The following is a 20,870-nucleotide window of genomic DNA, read 5'->3' as shown; positions in this document are numbered from 1 at the left end:
GACGAGAGATTGTGGCGCTGGGGTCCTCAGAATTTCGCGCGGTCAGAAAAACGTGGCTCGATTGTTCCGGAAATTTTCTGCTCCCGGCGCGCTGACCGTCGCCTAGTCTGGGCCGTCCGGCTTGCTTGCTAGTGACAGGAATATGCCTCCCCTACCACGGAGCCCCCGGCGTTTTGGCAGTTGCAAAATTCTCATCCCACCCCTGCTACTATGCAAAAATCACTGCAAAGAAAATGTTATAATGTATTCCCTCTGTTACTAACTAAATAAAGTATTTCTGAAAATCTAATAACATAGGAATGTAAGTATTTTCATTCAATCAGATGCTTAGGATGGAAATTCAAGCAATTCAAATTTTGAGAAATAATGTGACAACTGCCAAGGAAATCTTTCACAATATCTTTAACCTTTGCTAAAAATGACTAGAAATGATTATACCCCCTTCGTCCCACTATCTAGGTTTTCAAGGATTCAAAAATTATAACATAGTAGTATATGTATTTCTGTGATGTTACTCCTTCCATCCCATAATACAAAAGATTTTAGAAGGATTTTACGCATTCTAGTACTACGAATCTGATCAGACAGCATGTCTAGATTCATATTAGATATGTTACATCCCTCCAAAATCTCATATATTTTGGAACGGAGGGAGTAGTTCAAATCAATGCATTTTCAGCCAGTTAGGCCCTATTTAGATTCCAACTTTTTTCTTCAAACTTTCAACTTTTCCATCACATCGAACTTTCCTACACACACAAACTTCCAACTTTTCCGTTACATCATTCCAATTTCTTCAAACTTTCAATTTTATCGTGGAACTAAACACAGCCTTAGTGCTTGGAAGAAGAATCTAAGCAATTCAAAATTCAACAACTAACATGATGGAAAAGAAATATTTTCTCATAACATTATTATTTGCTGAACGATATAGAAATACTTACATACTACTTCAGTCCAAAATAAACCAACCTCGTACGAGATGTAGGTTAGTTTATTTTGGAACGGATGGAATACAGTAATATCGATATAAGTGGAGGGTGTGTCCTGTAAAAACATCAGTGAGTTGAACAACAATTTGAGGCCACAGGGATAAGAGTGGCCGAGCGTGGGGAGATCCCAACTCCGAATCCGACGCACCCACGCCCATCCACTCCAGAGCTCCCCGCGGCACTTGGCACCACCACCACCACCACCGGCATCCGGCGGCGCGGGCGGCGATGGCGACCATCACCACGCAGCTCCGGTCGGCCCTCCTCTCGCCGGCGGCCTCGCCGAGCCGCCGTGCCAGGCGCGCCCCGTCGTCCGTGCGGTGCGACTCCTCGGCAGCGTCGTCCCCGTCCGCCTCCGCGTCGCTCGACGCCGCCTTCGACAAGAAGCAGTTCCGCCACAACCTCACCCGCAGCGACAACTACAACCGCAAGGGCTTCGGCCACAAGAAGGAGACGCTCGAGCTCATGAGCCAGGAGTACACCAGTATGATTTCCTCTCCTTTCCCTTTCTTTTTTTTTTCGCTTCTTGATTGGGGGCTCACCGGCGGCGGCGTGTTCTTGGTCTCAGGCGACGTGATCAAGACGCTCAAGGAGAACGGGAACCAGCACACGTGGGGCCCCGTGACGGTGAAGCTGGCGGAGGCGTACGGCTTCTGCTGGGGCGTCGAGCGCGCCGTGCAGATCGCCTACGAGGCGCGCAAGCAGTTCCCCGACGATCGCATCTGGCTCACCAACGAGATCATCCACAACCCCACCGTCAACAAGGTGATTATGAAATCCTCCCCTATCCATTTCGTTTGATTCAGGCGTCGACTCGTCTCCATGGGGATGAATTTTGTGGTTTTTCCCCTTCGTGAATGCCCGCCTCCTTCCACGAACTGAGTTTGTTGCGTATGAGGGGATAGATTAGCGTCTGCGTGTGCGTGGTAAAATGATCTATTTGGTGCAAATGAGATTTGGAGTAAAATCCTACCAATTTCTAGTTGAGAAAGTGTTCACAGTGAAGAGTGGCCACCAGATTCTGCGTTTTAGACTTTTATACCCCCTTGATTACCCAATTAACTAGTTTCTTTTTATCTGCTGCTTAAGAGTATTCAATCATCTGTGCTTCGCATGACAACGGACTCTGGAATTGGAAGTGACTTAAATTCGACTCCTGCTATTGTGTTTGCAGCGATTGGAGGACATGGGCGTCCAAAACATTCCTGTTGATGCAGGTATTAAGGATTTCGATGTTGTCGAGCAAGGGGATGTTGTCGTATTGCCTGCATTTGGAGCGGCCGTGGAGGAGATGTACACGCTGAATGAGAAGAAGGTGCAGATAGTCGATACAACGTGCCCTTGGGTTTCAAAGGTGGGTTTCCCTTTTGAAGATCACCTGATCCTTTCTATGTCGCTCTGAGATTATCAGAAATCAAAGGTATATCTGGTTGATGAACTCCACTACTATATATAGGTGTGGAACATGGTTGAAAAGCACAAGAAGGGTGACTACACTTCTATTATTCATGGAAAATACTCCCATGAAGAAACTGTTGCCACTGCTTCCTTTGCAGGGACATACATCATTGTTAAGAACATAGCAGAGGTATGTTTGATGCATTTATTTTTTTCCTATTGCATTGACTTTCATGTTGAATACATTATTTGGCTCAAATAACGAAATATTATCAATTGTAACAGGCTAGCTATGTATGTGATTATATACTTGGTGGCCAACTTGATGGTTCTAGCTCCACAAAAGAGGAGTTCCTTGAGGTAATGCCTTTCTTGAATCATCTTTTTTTTTTCCCTGTTATGTTGGAAAGAAATGCCAATGTCTAATCGAATGTTTTATCAACAACTGCAGAAATTCAAAAATGCTGTTTCTCCAGGATTTGATCCTGATGTTGACTTAGTGAAAGTTGGCATTGCCAATCAAACAACAATGCTTAAAGGAGAAACTGAAGAAATTGGTTCGTATGCTAGCAGATGCTAATTGCCATTAGCTTCATGCCTGTTAGTTTGTGTTATTATATACAGTACAATTTGGTTTTAAATATCAAATTTGACTATAATGCTGTATAACTAACAGGGAAGCTTGTTGAGAAGACAATGATGCGTAGGTTTGGAGTTGAGAATGTCAATGACCACTTCATTGCCTTCAACACTATCTGTGATGCCACACAGGTAAACTTTGTTGTACTATTAAGTCATTTATGGCTCCATTGTAATCTGCATAAGTAACCTTGTTCGAGCCTATTCCTACAAACTTTGTGGTGTTTTTGGATACAATCAGATCATAGTCTATGTTTGGTTCATATATTGGTGACACCCTTCCCCTTCATATATCAGGAAAGACAAGATGCAATGTACCAGCTAGTGAAGGAGAAAGTTGATCTTATTCTGGTTGTTGGAGGATGGAACTCCAGTAACACCTCTCATTTGCAAGAAATTGGAGAACTCAGTGGAATTCCGTCTTACTGGATTGACAGTGAACAAAGGATTGGACCTGGAAACAAGATCAGCTACAAGTTAAATGTATGTTGTAATACTCATATCTCATCAAGAATATTCTTTTTTCTTCAAAAAAAAATGTTAGTGAATATTATGAAAGAATAGTGTAGATTTTTTTTTTGGCAACCAATAAGCAGAATTCTGACAAAATAAGCAGAAACATCAATTGAAAGTATAGTCTTATCACTGAAATCTGAATCATTTTAACAGCATGGCGAGCTTGTCGAGAAAGAGAACTGGTTACCAGAAGGCCCTATCACAATCGGAGTTACTTCTGGCGCCTCAACTCCGGACAAGGTAATACGGCTAACCTGGATTATGTTTTTCTTTTGTACGCAGCCTGCTTGTCTTCTGCACATATTTCTGCACAGTGGTCACTGGATAAAACTAAAAACGCATAACTTTCCTCTTATGCAGGTTGTTGAGGATGCGTTACAGAAGGTGTTTGAGATCAAGCGCCAGGAAGTTTTGCAGGCCGCGTAAATTTTCATCAGGTTTGGTCACGGTAGCTGATGGCTTGGTGAAGGTTAATAGAACCAGTGCACAAGCGATGTCTGTACAGTAGTGAAGAATGCTACGCTTTTAGGAGCGCATACTACGGCATGTGCTGAGATTTACGTAGTATGTTGGGGGCAAATGTTGTAATCAATTATCACACGAAGAACAGTTGCTGTATCGGCTGTCATAACTTTCTGACCCCCTCAAATAACGTTGCAGAAGTATCTTTCTTCGGTATAAATATCACCCAATTTGTTAGCTAGTACTATTTGATAGAGCTCAAATGCAGGACTCCCTGTATATATATGGCAAGTACAAGAAATGCAGGGTTCCCTATGTATAACATTAAGTTCAGAACCAATCTTGATATGCCACATATGTTGTTATAAAATTCCGTTTCTCTCTGCAACTTTCATACTGTAGTAGTATTGTTCTTCAGCTTTTGAACAAAAAAAAATAATCAGTAGTAGCAGCTGTTAGCTCACGACCATTCTGTGTGTGTGTGTGTCGCCTCACTCCCATGACTTGACACACTGGGAGTGCGGCGGCCACCTGAGCACCGGCGACGCGCCGTCGCCGTCGAGGCGCCGCCGCGCCGCGGCGAGGACGGCCGCGAGGTCGGCGACCTTGGCGCGCATGGTCCGGCAGCAGTTGGCGTGCACGGTGGCGACCTCGCGGGCGTTGCGGCTGTCCTGGCAGAAGCCGCTGAAGCGCGCCGTGTCGAGGACGCGGGCGCGGACGCCGAGGCGGCGGAGCGCGCCGCGGCGCTTCATGTCGTTGAGCACGTCCTGCTCCTTCATTCCCGCCGAGCGGTCCCGCGCCGCGTGCCACTCGTCGAACAGCGCCGCCGTGCGGTTGTTGGAGGCCACGAAGAAGAAGCCGGTGTTGAGCTCGTTGCCGGCGATGTCGCCGGGGCGGCCGTTGAACTGGTCGGAGCTGATCAGGAGGTCCTCCTCCTCCGCCCTGTACTCCAGCCTCGGCAACGGGTTCCTCAGCCACATCACATCCAAATCCTTGCGTATTTAACCAATCACAATTAAGCTAAACATCATACTATACAAAATGAAATGACGCATGGAGTAGCATTCTTGAATGTACAATTATAAGCAAAAACACAATCTTGCGGTTGCCTGATTTATTTTGATTTTTCAATTGACAAAACTCGCCTAATAATGTATAAACAGAACTTCATTTTGCTATTGATCAGCTGCATAATATTTTGTTATTTGTTATTAGTTAACTAAATTGTATAAGCTAATATATGTTTGATCCATCCATTGATTAATTATTAAGGCAAAGTTTGTACGCGTGTATTATGCATGAAACCGAGAGAATAGTCGCGTACGGTGAAGATGAAGCTGTAGCCGAGCTTGAGGACGTCGCCGAGGAGGCGAATGCGTCGCCACATCATGCGTATGAAGCCGTCGGACATGTAGAGCTGCTCCGACGAGAGGTCGTCGGCGCCGTCCTGCGCCGCCGGGAGCTGGTAGCACCGGACGCCGCCGAGGCGCCTGCAGCGGAGGAAGGCCGGCCGGTCCATGGCGACGAGGAGGACGTGGGCGATGAGCTGCTCGGTGCCCTCCCCTTCCCTCATGCTCCGGAGGAAGAGGTCGAGCAGGCCGCCGTCCTCGTCGGCGTACGCCCTGTTCAGCACGCTCACGATCAGCGTCCCGTTCGCGTACGCCGCCCCGCGCACCGCCGCCTCCAGATCGTCGTCGCCGGCGTCGACCTGGTTCGGCCATCGACGTGACAATGTCCCAAGAAGTAGTGAGTTAATTAGTGCTCATGCTAATCACTTCGCGGCGGCTGATTGGTGAAGTTGTTAGTGTATTACCGATGAACGACGGCGGCGCCTCACGCTGAAGAACTCCTCCTCCGTGTCGCCGTCGCCGGCGGCCGGAGAAGATAGAAGGTACGTGCCGACGATGACGAGGAGGCAGATGGCGACGACGGCTATGGCGCGGCCCAATGCGCAGTGCTGCCGCAGACCAGCCGGCGCCGACATGGCTGCTTGATATCGAGTCGGTTGCACTCCTCAGTGTTAGAGTGAAGCCTTTAGCTCTATTGCCATGGAGAATTGTGAGGTTGAAGCCGATAGACAAGCGGGATCGTATGAGTAGCGGGTTTGTTAGTTCAGTTAATGATGATTTCAAAAACCAAAAGGACATACGCGTGTATGTGCTCATGTGGATATTGAGGTAAACCTACCAACCTCTATGTTACAACTTGCAAGCCTGGTTTGAAACATGTTCAATTTATAGAACTCCACAGAAACAGTTTGTTTTCTCCCAGTAACAGAAGATCCTCTCAGTGCCTATACGCAATGGGATTAGTAGCATCATTGTCATACACCCAATCCCATTCTGACACTTTTTTGAACGACTCGCACGAGACGGTGCGAAGTTCTATTGATAGAGCAGGAAAAAATTACAAGATTACAACCCTGCAGGATCGTAACCAGGAAAAAGGAAAAATATACCACCACCCACACACCGACATCGCCAACACACAAGCCCAGGAGAAGACTAGCACCAGATCGGCCGCCGCTAAGCGTGACCGACCACCACTAGACCAACAAAGGGACCCAGACGAGATCGCCCCGTAAGGGATGCCAAAACGACGTCTTCAAGAAGAGAAGTGATGGAAAAGCCGTCGCCGCCGTCCGTCGGGACTCGAAGGAAACAAGACTGGGCTTTCGCCCGACAATCACCCTTGAGGGGTAAGAGAGCACGACAACGCCCTCAGGAGGGGGAATGAACCATCGTTATCGGTCTGGCCAAGGCCGGACTGAGTTTTCACCCGCCGCTCACCACCTGCAAATCCACGACTGACGCACTGATGCCCCACCACCACACAAGCTCTGCCGACCTGTGGGACCCCTGCACCGGCGTCCCTCGCCGGCTAGCCTTCGAGCGCCGAAGATCACGCCACACCCACCGGCAGCTCTTCCTCACACCGAGGTTGCCTCCTCCACTGCCGGCCGCGCCTCTCGCGCCAAGCCGGCCTCCTCCACCGGACGCGCCTCTCGCGCCAATCCGGCCTCCCTCCATCAGCTGCGCCTCTCACGCCAAGTTGGCCTCAATCTCCGCCGCCCATGCCTCTTGCACCGAGCTGGCCTCCGCTGCCATCGGCTGCGCCTCTCTACGCCAAGCTGGTCTCCGACCCTCCACCAAACGATGCCGCGCCAACCAAATGTAGCCGTCTCCCACGCTATCGGCTAGCCGTCTGAGGCCGCCATGCCTCCGGTGACCGCAATCACGGCCACCACCACCACAGCCGCTGTTGTTGAACGCCTAGCCACTTCGCCGTCGCCATCCTCACCGCGCACCTCCACTTGTTGCCGCCAGCGACCCACATCCGCCGACATCGCCAGCGCCTCCACAGCCACAGCCGCCGGCAAGTCGGCCGCTGTCGCCGCTGCCACCGACGCCAGCCACCGCCTCCGCGAACAGCCGCCACTGCCAGCAGCCGCTTCGCTGTCGCCGTCCGCCACGTCACCGCTAAGTCCTCTGTCGGCGTCGTCAGCTGTCGGCGCCGCCGCCAACTGCCGCGACCACCACCGTCGCTGCTATCGCCAGCCGTCGTAAGTCAGCCGCCGTCGCCGACCACCACCGCCGGCCACCCTCCAGATCCGGCCAAGAGGCGCAGATCTGGGGGAGACCGCCGCCGAGAACCGCGCGGTCGCCGCACAGGGATCACCGCAACCGCCTTCGCGCTCTCTGCCGACGCCATCCCCGCCGCCTGCAAGCACCATCGGTCGGCGCCGCACGCACCTGCCTTCGCCGTCGCCCTCCCCGCCACCGTTGCTGCCGCCCTCCCCGTCGCCAGCTGCTGCCGTCGCTCTCCCCGTCCCACCCCACCAGATCCGGCCGGAGCAGCCCGGATCTAGCGGCCACCACCGCCCCGTCGTGGGCGCTCCCCTCCACGAGTGCCCGCTCAAAGAGAGGTCGCCGGCTTCGTCCTTCTCCGCCTCCACCTTTTGTGCGCCCATCTCGACGCTGACGCTGATCCGGCCAGCTCCACCTTTAGGTCCGCCCACGCCAGAACCGGGGGTGGCCGCCGCGGCGAGCCCCGCCGCCGCCGTCCTCGCGAGCCGTCGGCTTTGTCGGCCGCAGCGGCGAGGCAGATAGGAGGGTGGAGAGGGGCGGCTAGGTTTCGCCGCCCGAGTCTCCCACGGGAGGCGACGCGAGGGCCTCATGAGAATGTATTTGTTCCTATCCAATTCTGATACTTCAATTGACAAGAAAAGATTGGACTGCTGCGTTAATACCATTACCAGAAATGGACGAATACGAACAATATAGCATCAGCTGAACACACAAGACAACATAGGGGGCTCTCATTGAGATGCTCTGTTTGTTAGATGGGTCATGGGATTACAACACACATTACACTTTACATTCCTCCGCTAACTCTGACGCGACAAAAAAAAAAAGGTAAAAAAAATCTACCGCCCGCCTCCAGCTTCTCACTCCACCCTCCTTCCAGTCAGACTAACTTCCTAAACACACAGAGCCCGCTCCAACACTGCTTATACACCAGGCACCCATCTTCAGGTGCCCAGGTGAAATGGGCCACTACTTGCCGTATCCTACAATTGGAAAGTGGTGGCCAAAAAGAAAAGAGAAAATGAATATGGATAGGACATCGCCAATTATACTTTACACAATCTCCGAGCCGCAGACGGAGATATCAGAGGGAAGAAACGCCCGGGGAAGTTATAGTCATTAGCCAGAAAGACTTCTTCTCGCCATATCCTGTGCACGGAACACCCTTTTCCTCTTCTTCCCTCTTGCTAAACAGGGTCTGGTCCGAGCAATCAAGACCCGCCCCACATGCTGTATTGTACAACTCACATGCAGAGTAGCATACCCGAAGCCGGTTATCCCCATCTTCGTCGCACCTTTGAATCGAGATCTGAAGAAAGAAATTTAGGAAGGTATTACTTCTCCACAAATTATTGCTCTCAACAGTAAAACAAGATGAATCCGTATGGATATATAGAGATAATGAGGGCATTGACAAAAAGACAATTGGTTTAAATATCACTAGTATTTAGCGTAAGTAAACTAGACAAATCTCCTGCTCAGTGAAATGGGGCTAGATGATCTTATACTCGATGCAGAATTTTCAGTGTTTATTTCTAAAAATGCAATCGTGTTATAACAGGCAATGCAGATCCGTGACATTGAACTTGGAGGATTCCTTTCACTATGTTCTAACAAAATAATACATGCTTCTTTCTTGTATATATGTATATTTGCTACAAGTAAGCTGTGCTCTTAATATACTATGCTTGTTTAAAGGCAAAAACAGCAATGCGGACAAACAAAACCTCATAACGTGTATGCAAGCTGAAGATAGAACATCTAAAGATCAGAACGAGTTCGCAAGATATATAAATATTTGAGAAATGGTTGAAGCAGGCCATACCCAGCAGGCTAACCGCTTTGCAGCTGCTGCACAGTTGGCATTGTTAAAGAAGTTAAGGAAGGTCCGCCCACTTGGCATCAACCTATTGTAATTTGGCACAAGAACCACTGCTTCAAGCTGTTGTAGAATACTGAGTTCACTTGGTGCACAATGCTGCCCGTCAGCATCCCTAACCAGTACATCATGGCACATTGACAAGCTGGGCAATATTGCAGAACCTTTCTGACAAGTGTAGCCTGCATAATCTGAACAGCGGAATTCACATTTACCATTATCACAGACTCCTCCGTGCAAACTACATTGCTCATCACAAACCGCTGCATTAAAAAAGAAACATGACATTAGTTTTAGCAATCATCAATTCTGAAACATATAATAAATTGTAAGGCGTTCAAGGCTCCAACATAATAAAACTCAATTGCAAGTTTTAAGTGCTCAAATCTGATCATGTATGGCAAAGCACATTTTCATAAGAAATTCAAATGCATTAAAACCTAGTGTGACTAGTTTTCACGAATCAAACACAAAGAAAATTAGTGAGTTCATCTTCATGTTTTTAACAGAAAACTTCAGTATTCATTAAGTTCACCTGTTGAGCAGTCAATCCCAGTCCATCCACTTTCACATTCACAGATCCCATTGGCTTTGCATATACCATGACCTGTGCACTTGGCTGGGCAAGATCCTGCACACCAAACCAATGGTAGTCAGTGAGACCAAACTATAACAGAATGGATACTTCAGCATATCAGAAAAGCAATCCAGCCAATTTTGAAGGGGCCCACCAAGGGCTACAAAAATCCATTGTCCTCTTCACTCAATTGAAGCTCCACAAGAACCAACAGATTGTTCATAATATTGATAAATGTATATATATGAAGCATACAATTATAAACTACTACTTTCAAAAGGATGCTTGACCACTTCTCTAAAAATATTCCACTTCAATATCCAGCTTATCCATAAATCTTTTGAATACAAGATTGGAAAACCTGTGCTGAAAAGGCTTAACAGATGGAGAAGAAAAAAGTTGGATGAAAACGGAAGGATAGCATAGACATAGAACTCACTTCTGCTACAGTCGTGGCCATGAAATCCAGGGAAGCAATGGCAGGTTCCATCAATGCAATCACCATTAAAACTGCAAGACTTGGGACACTGGCCACTTACTGGAACTGGCACGGTGTTACACAACTCGTGATATGCCGGGCAAATCAACTCCCCTTCAGCAACGAAATTTACTCAAGTAAGAAACAAAAGAAGAGAGTTCTGATATAATACACATCAAATAACAAGACTCACCATTGAACCCTGGGAACTGAACAGGTCCACCAGTTTGCGGACATGACTTCCAGATCCCATCAACGGCAACCTAAACATCAATAATTTTTTTGAACACCACAAATGGCAAAGTTTAGCCAGAGCTGAGCAGAATTTCTGAACCAAAATAGAATATGATGCATGAGGTTACTTGGACAAATCTGATGCAGCCAATATAGACACAAACAGCATAAGCATGTAGCCCAAAAAGAATATAAAACAACTAAGACAGTTGAAAGAACCAAATTTATTATTTAATACATCTGGCGAGAGATATAATGACTGTGGTTTCAATGGTTTTGTTCTTAAATATAAGGTTTGCATGCATGTTTAATGGTTTTTCCTACTATGCCCCTATTTGTTATTTCTGTGATTATTATACCTCCTCAGATCACACTATTGAAACCGACCATCAGTGACTTCTACATATTTAATTAAAAACCATACAAATTGCTATCTGTAGATTTGCCATGATAAGTACTTTCATAATCCCATAAATTTATTAGATTTTATAAAAGTAATTTAATATAAAATTGTGGTCAAAGGGCACACCTCAACGACCATGAAAAGTCAAGCGTCAACCATCAAGTATCCTTTTACTGGAGGGAGTATGCATTTATTCATGACCATCAAAAAAAAGCAATTTATTTTATCTTACAAGACAATACGAATGCCATCAAGTCATTTTATCTGGCGTTCCCATTTTCACCACGAACTTACTCATGCAAAATCAAAATTCAACAAAATATTTTCTCGATAAAGAGAGTAATCACCAAAAAATTAAAATGCTTTGTTAAAAGCTCATAGTGAAAAGGGCGAATGGGCTAGTAATTCTCATTCCTCTAACAAGGTTTGGTGGGCTTCAGATCATGTATGGTTACTCTTGAGAAAAAAGATACGACTGATAAACTAAGGAAGAAGGGAGTGGTACTAACCTCTAAGGAGTTATTTGTGCAGCGATGCTGATAACAGCCATTTCCTTGTGTCATAGATCCGCGAACAAACCCAGTTCGCACTAGAGTTGAGGCCATACACCTGCTCATTAGTGAAGCAAAACTTCCATCACGAATTAAAACTGTAAACTGATATGTAGTAAAACAAGTATGATAGAACTTATTGTCTGCAGTCTCACCTTGAGTTGCTTCCCCGCACTTCACCTAACATTCTGTCAGGTGCTCGTGCACTATTTACATCAGTGCACGAACCATCTGAATAAGCAACATAATATGTACAGTAATCTGCTAACGAAGACTGGCCACCTACATGCATAGAATACAGTTCCACATAGGTGAGCACTTTAGTACTATTTGCTGAAATAAGAAACCAATCAAGGGTACTCAAGAAGAGAATAAGAAAAGATGAGGGCTCTTGTGGAATATGAGAACTTGATAGGAAACTCCCAGGAAGACTCATTTGATTAACTCCAGAGACAGTTGACAGTTCCAAAAGTGATCCCATCTAGAGCTCAGTCAGATCACCTCTAACAAGGTAATCCAACCTGCTTGTGACTGGGTAATCTTTAGGCAAACAGTAGCAAAAGACAAAAGAAACTTTCTACACTTATTTTTGTTCCTTTTCTAGGAGTTGTTCCATGCGTGTGGACAGGGGATATCCTATATTAACAACTGGGCATTATGTGCAAATAAGCAATATTATTCATTTCACCTTCCCCTTAATTTACACCACCCGCCTTGATCTACAATCCAACCCACTAGGGATCAAATGGAAAAGGTCAAAACAGAAAGATGAGCCACTTAAAATTCCAAATATCATTTCAGCACTCTGTCAAATGTTACTAACAATAAAATCAAACTAAATCATCACATATTGTATCATAACCATACCTTTATTAGCTTGAGGGAAATATTGAGCCCATTTGGGCAGGTCCCCACTATAGCTTACTATAGGGCAGTAACCTTCTGCCTCCCTATTATATGTGCATCCTGATAACTGAGTTGTGTTGCAGCGGTATGCCCCTTTCCATAAATTGCAGGGAGAGATAACGAACTCTGTTCCCTGATTGCGACCCCAATCTAAATGCTCAGCCATGCTATAATTAGCTTGATACCATCCGCTGTCCTCCAGTAATGCTAAAGTCATCTTTGACACCACTGATCTTGTATCCACTGACCCAGTCATGATCTCATTCATTAAGAGCCTTTTCTCCCAATGTGAACCTGTAAATATGGCAAATCTCAGTAGGGAGGGAAAAAACACACAGTTATTCTTGAACCTTTATGATGCCAACAGTACAAATATCAAATTATATGGGTGTACCTGATGTACCCCTGCCTCCACCATCTTCCAGTTCCAACCCAGTGAAGTTTTGGGAAAACGCCTAGCACAACCAAGAAATCGATCAATTTAAATGAATACTTTTTCTCAAAGTAAAAGTTAAGAAATGACTAACAGATTTAAGAAAGCTCCAGTATCTTTAGTTACAACTTACTCCATAATGATGCCTAGAGTGCATGACAACCCGTGGAAGGACAACACGTGTGACCATTCTTCCAAGCTTTTCATCCAAAATTTGAGAAGTTACCTGAAGAAAGACACATGAATACACTCAGATCATCGTGTGCAAGGCATGAACTAGAGAGGGGAAGCTTTCAAGCTACCCAACTTACCAATGCAATAGGCAGATAATAAATTTTGGACTAGAGAAACTGGTTAGTTATCTACTGGTTGAAGAATTGGTGCAGAACAAAAACCATGTTGCATTATCTCCAAAGCTTTTCACTCAAGTTTTGGAGGTATGCTAACTGTGCTATTTTGCATAGACCACCCCCCCCCCCCTCCTTCCCCCTCAAAATGAATAAATAAACTGGATGATATAGCTAACTAGAGCCCATAAAAAGTTATTTGCTTTTAGCACAACGTCTTAAGTAAATAATCCAACTAGGAAAAATATACTAGGACCTCTCGTGGCAACACAACCACTAAACAATAAAATTGTTGGTTGAGTTTGTAACGTAGTATGTTGTGGGGTTTCATTGATTTGCATCCTCTACATGAAACTGTACTCTCTACACAGCTCGTCAAATTATCCATAAAGGGTATTGGGTTTGAGTTGCCAGCTACAGGTGGATTAGTCAGATGAAGAAAAACCTTTATATGATCTAAAAGAAGGAAGCAGTGGTGGACGTGATCTTCCACCACCATCGCCAACCTAACAAGTGGAGCCATGGTCAGCCTCCTTTTGGGCCTCTCCTCCTCCAGCCATCTTTGATTGCTAGGCGGCCCATATAGCTATGTTTGTTTCTTCTTAGTCTTTCGAGGTAAGGAACATAAGGAGGATACTAAGGAGCAAATTAGTTCTTTGTCATATCCTCCACTTTGAAATACAAGGTGTTATCCAAACAAGGTCTACAAACAACCATGAGTTTTGTAAACTTGAGTAGATTATGAAATATCTATCTAGTTCATTGCAACGCACAAGTATTTAACTAGTTGAACCCAAATTCTACAGAATGGAAAAGAGAACAAGCGAAAAGTTGACAAGAAGGGGGTATAATACAAAACTGAGCACAACTTGTCAAAGTCCAGCCTTGTAAATCCTCAATCATCCAATGCGGGACCACAAGCTATAGAAAATTAGATGAAGTTTATTTATTTCCATTTCAGAGTTACTTCCTTCTACAATTTTGAGCCTTAAGGGCAAGTTTGGCAAATGGGATAGGGAAATGATATACCACCCATCAAAGGGTAACATTGCCTAGCCCATCCATTCTTATCCTAGCCATCCATTATTCCCACCTCATTTCATTCTAACCCTTTGCTCCTTCCGTTATCCCAATCACACGTCTTACAACCGACTTGTCAAACAGGCCATAAGAGCTTGAAATTGTCTTTCAAGATTAGCTTTCTGTTACTGCACATACTAGTTGACCAAAAAGAATGAGGCCATTAGGGCCTAGAGTTCATAGTTTTAAGAAATCTAAGGTCGGGACTGCTATGAATATAATTTGTATTGAATAATAGCCCCAAGGAGGCAATAGGAGTTCAAGAGTGCGTATAAGGATCATATTTACGTATTACTATAGAGTAGAATTTATAGTTGAAATGTTGTTCTTTAGGCTTCTGGGGATTGATTTGAGTAGAACACATACAATTCTCCAAATTCACACTCATCTACAAGCACTGTTGTCCGGGTTGATTTCTGAACAGTGGTTGGTTGATTAGATTGTTCATCGATGTGCTGTATCTTTCCTCAAATTACAAATTAAAATCATCTTTTGTCCAGCTAATTCCAATGTCCCGCTAGGCATGTAGGATTGTAGGCATCAGTAATCGTGCAACTTAATCCCATTTATAAGACTTTTGAAGAGGTATCAAATCCATGCTCTCAACAATCTGAAAGCATCAAGAAATATTCCATTGCACCTTTGGAGTTTATTTGACCACACATGCCAAGATTTGCCACAGTGAGATAATTGCCCAATATGGTAACAACAGAAACTTAGGGGCCTTTGTGCCTTTGCCTAAAATCAGCATATACATCCAATTGAGTTGCTTCTTTAAGAAGCTTTAAATAAAGAAATTGAATCGGCTGAGATGTCAACCATAAAAGGATCAGCTCAGGTTTTGGGCGTTGAATCTCCATGTGAAGGAAAGAAAATATATCACACTAAAACAATGAGGAAAGACATTGCTAAGTACCTGACTACGCCTCCGTTTCCTTTCATCACGAAAATGTGTGAAGGCATGAGGATCAAAGCCTAGAACATGCATGACCTCATGTATCAAGGTGGCTGAAAGTAACGTTTCTGCTTCAGCGGTCAAATGACGGGGGGCCACATTAACATGTCCTAAAGGAAAAAATCACATATGTTAGTTCAAATTAACATTAAAAACACCCCGCACGTGTGATGTTAGTATATAAAGTGTGAGGATTTACACAGACCTGCAATTGCACGGCCCCATTGGTCACGTTCACAGGCCACAGCCCATGCAAGGGTGTTACCTGTTGTTGGTCTAGTTGTTACCAGGAGTACTAAATCAGCATTGGCAACGCCATCTGCAATTTAAGAAAGAAATGTATGAAATAAGTAGCAATTTTTGGATGTATAGACACATATGCTAGTGATGGTAAAGGGATAACACACAAGTTTTGGATGTATAGACACATCGATTTACATTGGTATATGAGCACATGTCAGAGATATGGCAAGGAGTGGAGACAGGGAGGCATACTGTCCCCATCCTCACGTAGAGTGGCAATGGAAAAAAATTCCCCCATCCCTCTAATAGAAGAACTCCTCTGGGTTGGCAAGAAAAAGGTCCCCATTGCTATCCCTAGTAATAATGGTAAATTACCTTCAATATATGCATGGGGGAGCTGTACACCTCCATCCTGACCACAAGCAGAGTACCCACTGAGCCGAAGGTTCCCTTTGACAGGTTCAACAGCTAAGGCTTTTCTGAACCACTCTACTGTCTGTCCCAGTGCCTGTCCAATGGTCCGATTCAGCATAAAAACAAAGATATCAATAACACAAGGGACTAGCATTACTATATCTTCCATCAGAGTCAAGACTTAAGATCATTGGCAGATCATATTTTCAAGTCATGATGGAGTGCAAACTGAAGTGGCAGGCAGAAACCACAGAAGGCAGAAAAATGAACCTTTCGAAGCCTTTGCTTCTTGTCCTCCCCGGCTATATCCTCAACGGTGCAATTGTACCAGCAATCTCCCACCAATGGTGGGTCTCCATGAGGATCACAGACAGGTGTTCCTGGTATTGATGGAACAGGAGGTTCCCCGAGCTAACATGAACAAACAACAAACTTAACAATATACTTCGCCGGTGAAGCAGCTGCCAGCACAATCAAAAGCTAAACCTACCTTAACAATGTCACCAACAGTTTTACAGTCCCTGTCAGGTGAATGCCCAACAGCGTCATAGTTGAGATAAATCCGTATTGGCTTTTTGACATTCTTCTGTGAAGCATGCCAAGATGACACCCCCAGCAAGTGTCTTCCTCTTAGCCGTTCCATGTTCTCTCTGCGTTCATGGTAGACTTGAGGCATGACAGAGTACTCCTTCCGACCGGCTCGTCGCCGCTGATGAAGTATTTCATCATGAATGCAAGAATGGCTAAGGTAAATGTCCTTCTCCCCAGCATCCAGGCCTTGAGGAGGCGATGTTTTGCCGTCACGGGAACTCGAGCAGGCTCCTTGAGTCAAGAACAGAATCAAAATAATCTGCAGCATGAGCAAACATGGAATAATCAATTACAGACACCAGCGCAAGTACAGAGTCCTCTAATAGACCACGGTGACCTAAGAGAACTCGAATATTAGCAAACTGTAAGAGCAAACAGCATGTAATCTACCAGTGCAGTCTAAATTTTGATCAATCTATTTCCATCTGTTTAACTACCGCCAAAATTCCCAAAAATGGAAGGGACAACAACATTCCCTTCCCCCAAAAATATCCGAAGCAAAACGGTAAAACCCTACAACACCAGAGCAAGCCGCGAATCTATCGAATCGCACTCCATAACCTAAAATGCGCATCAAATTGATACCAAATCCGGCCACGGCAGCCTCAAACCCCGCGAAATTCCCCGACCACTCCGCACGAAATCTGCGAACACAGCCCGCTCACCAACCGAACCCCTCCCACCGGATCGAACGAAGCGGCTCACCTGGACGCTCGCGAGCCGAAGCACCCTCCCGCACACGCCTCCGCCGGGCGACGCCCTGTCCTCCATGTACGGCCGCCCGCAGCCCCAGCCCCCCTCGCCGCTTCCATTCACCGCCCCTCGGGCGACGCCCCTGCCGCACCCATCCTCCTCCACCTCACCACCCCCCCTACGAATCCACCACCCCTCCTCCTTCCGCCGCGCCGCACCGCCGCCGAGACGGGGACCACCAGGCTGGCCCCCACCGCACCACCGCACTGGACCACCACCCACCCACTCGCCTCCGCGCCGCCGGCTCCGGCTCGCCGCAGATCGAGGCAGGATTAGGTTCCGCGACGCCGACGAGGAGCAGCCCAACCCCCCGCGAGGAGGAGAGAGAGAGGATGGAGGAGGCGGAGACGCGGGGAGGTGGAGGAGGTGAGGTGTGGAGGTGGAGGCGTACTGGTGGTGGATTTAGTCGTGAAGGCTACTAGTACCACCACTGAGACGGAGAAGAGAGAAAGAAAGAAAAAAAAAAGAAAAGAAACGAGATGTTATCGTTTTTTTTTTTTTTGCATTTTACTATTGCGCCCCACGCCCACGGCCGCTATTAATGCCGGAAGGGGAAAAGGGGCGGGGAGTTGGGTGGAAATTACGGGGGAGTGCCATCGCCCCCGCCCCGGCAGTTGGGGCGGAGACGTGGAGCTGTTCTTCTGTAATCCGGTTCCTCCTTTTTGTACCGTTGCGGCCTAACCACAGAGTTTAAAATTCATAAAAGAACGAAATTCGCTCTGATCGGTGATCACTTTTTGAATTAGTAGTCGTAGCCCCCGTTTCTGTTGCCGTCGGCCGCTCCAACCTCCAACCTCCTGCGATTTATTTTATTTATTAAAAAAAACTAAAAGAATATATCGCCCAGCTTTATACTCAATCAATCAAGTAATTAATTACACTAGTTAATTAATAAATTGAGTAGTAATTAATTATTCAACTGATGATGCTGATGATAATCGCGGCAGCTGTCGAGGAGGAGGACGCGAGAGAGGCGTACTTGCGTACGTAGCCGCGTGCTTCGCTTGAGGGCTTCTTCACCTTTCCAGCATCGCACGATCCACCATTCCGCTGGAGTTGTTAACCACTAACACCAGCATCGTATGTGCATACGAACGAATCGGTGAACGACGCGAAGCGAAACCCCCGACTTGTACGATTCTGCGGCTCAACCGAACGTAACGACTCGCTCAACCACTCGCTCGCTCGCGGCAGGGGGAGGGAGGGGTCAAACCGGCTGCTCTGCTCTGCTGCCAATTGTCGCCGGCCGGGAGGCCGATCAGTCACCAGTTCACCACCACCACCGAAGCTGATGATGATGGGGGAGCATTTTTTTGCCATTTTCTATGGATCGCAGGTAACCCACTTACTAGGAGCATGTACGGTAGCGGCTATAAGCAAGCTATAAACATATTTTAGAGAGATAAATGAAGAGAGAGAAAAGTAGTGGGCTACAGATCTGTAACCAGCTACATCACGGACTCTAAGACATAATGTGCGTATGACAGGTGGGACCAGATATTAATAGTATAGTAAGCAACTATTGTATAAATTGGCTATTACATCGACTATAGATAAACTAGAGCTAGTAGTTGGCTATACTATTGAACTTGCTCTAGTACGAGTAGCATATGCAGCAGCAGGATCTAGATCTGTGTTGGTTTTGTGATCGATCGATCGATCTCACGTGGCATTATCCAATATATATCCATCGGCAGCAGGCAGCAAGCAGCAAGCAGCAAGTAGGGGGGGACACTGGTGGTGGTGGACAAGGGCGTCATGAGTGTGAATGCTGCGTGATGATGATTTGTTTGTTACAGTATTCTTTTTTTGGGTGGGCATGTGCACAGGTCAAAGTTTGGACGCTGCAGGCGGCCAAACCCAGCGGAGAGTGAGCGAGTCTAGTGTGTGTTTTTTGTGTGCTGCGTGTGTTGTTTGGAGAGTGGAGACAGCGACCGGAGGTTCGATGATCAGCTGAAGACTTGTGATGGGAGCTCATTTTGTTCGAGACGCGTTCTATAGCTTGCAAGTTTGGAGAACACACGTACAGACGTACTACTGACGTACTCCTTTGTTCTGCATTCAAACGTCTCTGGTAAACAGCAGCGAGGACAATTTTAACACCGCTATGAAATTTTGGTGTATAAAAGGACAAAACTAACACCGTATTTGCAAAATTTGGTACGACAAAAATGAAGACGAAATCAACACCGTTCTTGCAACAGTGGTATAGCAAAGTATCAAAATGAAATACTCCGTAGGTAAAAAAAAAGCGTAGCAAAGTAAAATAAAACAATCTGTGCAACATTGGTATAGCGAAGTATCAAATTGAAATCAAATAAAAAATTTAAAAATGAAATTAAAAATATAAATATAAATATAAATATAAATTGCAAAGTATTAAAATGAAATTGGCCAAAAAATATACAAAATCAAATATATGTCTGAGCCCAGGTTCGAACTGGGGACCTTTAGTGTGTGAGACTAACGTGATAACCAACTACACCACCCAGACAATTTGTTTGAGCCTTATGCGAAAATTTACTTATGAAACAAAAATGGAGTGATATAAACTTGATCGCGGTAGGCGGTGCCACCGACAACTACGACGCCGGCTTCCTCGTCGCTGTCGACTGTCGAGTGGTGGCGAGGCGAACAATGCGGCCACTTTGCTGCCGCTTCCTCCTCCGCCGCCGGAGACTTCCCGGCGGCGGTGGCGGCTGCAGCATTTTCCAGCTGGTACGAACTACGAAGCAGCCTGGTTGGGTTGAGACTTGAGACTCGCAAACCGAATCCGTTGCCGCCAATCTGCCCCCATCCGGGTCTCTCGCCGCCGCCACAATATGCTCGCGTTGCCGTTGCCCCTCCAAGCCGCTCGTCTGCTTTGCGGGCTCATCTAAGATCGGAAGGGCACGGCTTGGCGGCGACGAGCTCCTCCTCCTCCTCTCCTTTCGACTGGACATCGCAAGATCGATTGTACCTCCTCTGGTAAGCCTAATCCCCTTCTGATTGTCCCGATTATCCCAAATCTTTTGATCGGCTGATTGCTATGTCGGATTCGATCCTTTGCGCATATCCGTACTCCTCCATGCCGATGCTACTTGCAAACTTGCTGTTGCCTATCAGGCCAGTGAGCTTCTAGTGTAGATGAAAAGATTGCCTTTTTTTTTGTGAGATTGATTGGATAAGAGTTTTTTTTTTTTGGGGGGTGATATAATGGATTGCATTGCTGTCATCCTGACGTGTAACCTCAGTTGATTTCTTTCCAATTAAAGCAGATGTCTTATATTTGCCAGGATTATTAATGATGTTCATGCATGTTCTAGCTTCTATGTCAAAATAGATTGTTTTTATTAGTGCAATCCAGATTGGTTGATACATAAATTTATCGGTTATGATATGTTAGTGCTCACTCAACATCAAGTATTCTGCATGTTCTACCAGGTTCTACTA

The 20,870-nt window shown here is 46.1% G+C and overlaps 3 protein-coding genes and 1 non-coding gene across 4 annotated transcripts; 1 reads left to right on the top strand and 3 right to left on the bottom strand.

The window, feature by feature from the left end:
- Window positions 1–1,106: 1,106 nt before the first annotated feature.
- On the top strand, window positions 1,107–4,251 carry LOC127767966 (4-hydroxy-3-methylbut-2-enyl diphosphate reductase, chloroplastic). The gene is made up of 10 exons (XM_052293458.1): window positions 1,107–1,476; window positions 1,561–1,757; window positions 2,167–2,346; window positions 2,449–2,580; window positions 2,676–2,750; window positions 2,842–2,947; window positions 3,067–3,161; window positions 3,327–3,512; window positions 3,699–3,785; window positions 3,906–4,251. The coding sequence occupies exons 1-10, from the start codon at window positions 1,221–1,223 to the stop codon at window positions 3,969–3,971; spliced, it is 1,380 nt and encodes a 459-aa protein (XP_052149418.1). The 5' UTR covers window positions 1,107–1,220; the 3' UTR covers window positions 3,972–4,251.
- LOC127767967 (uncharacterized protein At1g28695-like) lies at window positions 4,096–6,076 on the bottom strand. Its single transcript, XM_052293460.1, has 3 exons — window positions 5,821–6,076; window positions 5,332–5,715; window positions 4,096–4,999 (listed from the first exon to the last, which is right to left on the bottom strand). The coding sequence occupies exons 1-3, from the start codon at window positions 5,989–5,991 to the stop codon at window positions 4,499–4,501; spliced, it is 1,056 nt and encodes a 351-aa protein (XP_052149420.1). The 5' UTR covers window positions 5,992–6,076; the 3' UTR covers window positions 4,096–4,498.
- Window positions 6,077–8,297: 2,221 nt separating this feature from the next.
- On the bottom strand, window positions 8,298–17,854 carry LOC127766883 (uncharacterized). The gene is made up of 16 exons (XM_052292047.1): window positions 17,391–17,854; window positions 16,585–16,944; window positions 16,365–16,505; window positions 16,056–16,188; window positions 15,643–15,756; window positions 15,399–15,547; window positions 13,189–13,281; window positions 13,017–13,077; window positions 12,584–12,916; window positions 11,872–11,998; window positions 11,675–11,774; window positions 10,722–10,791; window positions 10,490–10,642; window positions 10,009–10,104; window positions 9,420–9,736; window positions 8,298–8,903 (listed from the first exon to the last, which is right to left on the bottom strand). The coding sequence occupies exons 1-16, from the start codon at window positions 17,454–17,456 to the stop codon at window positions 8,679–8,681; spliced, it is 2,538 nt and encodes an 845-aa protein (XP_052148007.1). The 5' UTR covers window positions 17,457–17,854; the 3' UTR covers window positions 8,298–8,678.
- A 2,004-nt stretch (window positions 17,855–19,858) lies between these two features.
- TRNAV-CAC (transfer RNA valine (anticodon CAC)) lies at window positions 19,859–19,932 on the bottom strand. The gene has a single exon. It is a non-coding gene; the product is annotated as a tRNA-Val (tRNA).
- Between the last annotated feature and the right edge of the window lie 938 nt (window positions 19,933–20,870).

Source organism: Oryza glaberrima, chromosome 3, assembly GCF_000147395.1.
Source record: "Oryza glaberrima chromosome 3, OglaRS2, whole genome shotgun sequence".
In the NCBI taxonomy this organism is placed as follows: Eukaryota; Viridiplantae; Streptophyta; class Magnoliopsida; order Poales; family Poaceae; genus Oryza; species Oryza glaberrima.
This window is presented reverse-complemented; position numbering and strand designations above follow the sequence as displayed.

What these genes read in the sequence shown, in the direction of transcription:
- LOC127767966 (XM_052293458.1), top strand. Translation starts at nt 1,221, where the DNA reads ATGGCGACCATCACCACGCAGCTCCGGTCGGCCCTCCTCTCGCCGGCG. An exon ending in TTGTTAAGAACATAGCAGAG is followed by an intron (nt 2,581 to 2,675) that starts GTATGTTTGATG and finishes CAATTGTAACAG; the next exon opens with GCTAGCTATGTATGTGATTA. An exon ending in AGATCAGCTACAAGTTAAAT is followed by an intron (nt 3,513 to 3,698) that starts GTATGTTGTAAT and finishes TCATTTTAACAG; the next exon opens with CATGGCGAGCTTGTCGAGAA.
- LOC127766883 (XM_052292047.1), bottom strand. Translation starts at nt 17,456, where the DNA reads ATGGAGGACAGGGCGTCGCCCGGCGGAGGCGTGTGCGGGAGGGTGCTT. An exon ending in AGAAGCAAAGGCTTCGAAAG is followed by an intron (nt 16,189 to 16,364) that starts GTTCATTTTTCT and finishes ACCATTGGACAG; the next exon opens with GCACTGGGACAGACAGTAGA. An exon ending in GTGCGGGGAAGCAACTCAAG is followed by an intron (nt 11,775 to 11,871) that starts GTGAGACTGCAG and finishes ACTAATGAGCAG; the next exon opens with GTGTATGGCCTCAACTCTAG.
- LOC127767967 (XM_052293460.1), bottom strand. Translation starts at nt 5,991, where the DNA reads ATGTCGGCGCCGGCTGGTCTGCGGCAGCACTGCGCATTGGGCCGCGCC. An exon ending in GGCGCCGCCGTCGTTCATCG is followed by an intron (nt 5,716 to 5,820) that starts GTAATACACTAA and finishes TGGCCGAACCAG; the next exon opens with GTCGACGCCGGCGACGACGA. An exon ending in GCTACAGCTTCATCTTCACC is followed by an intron (nt 5,000 to 5,331) that starts GTACGCGACTAT and finishes TAAATACGCAAG; the next exon opens with GATTTGGATGTGATGTGGCT.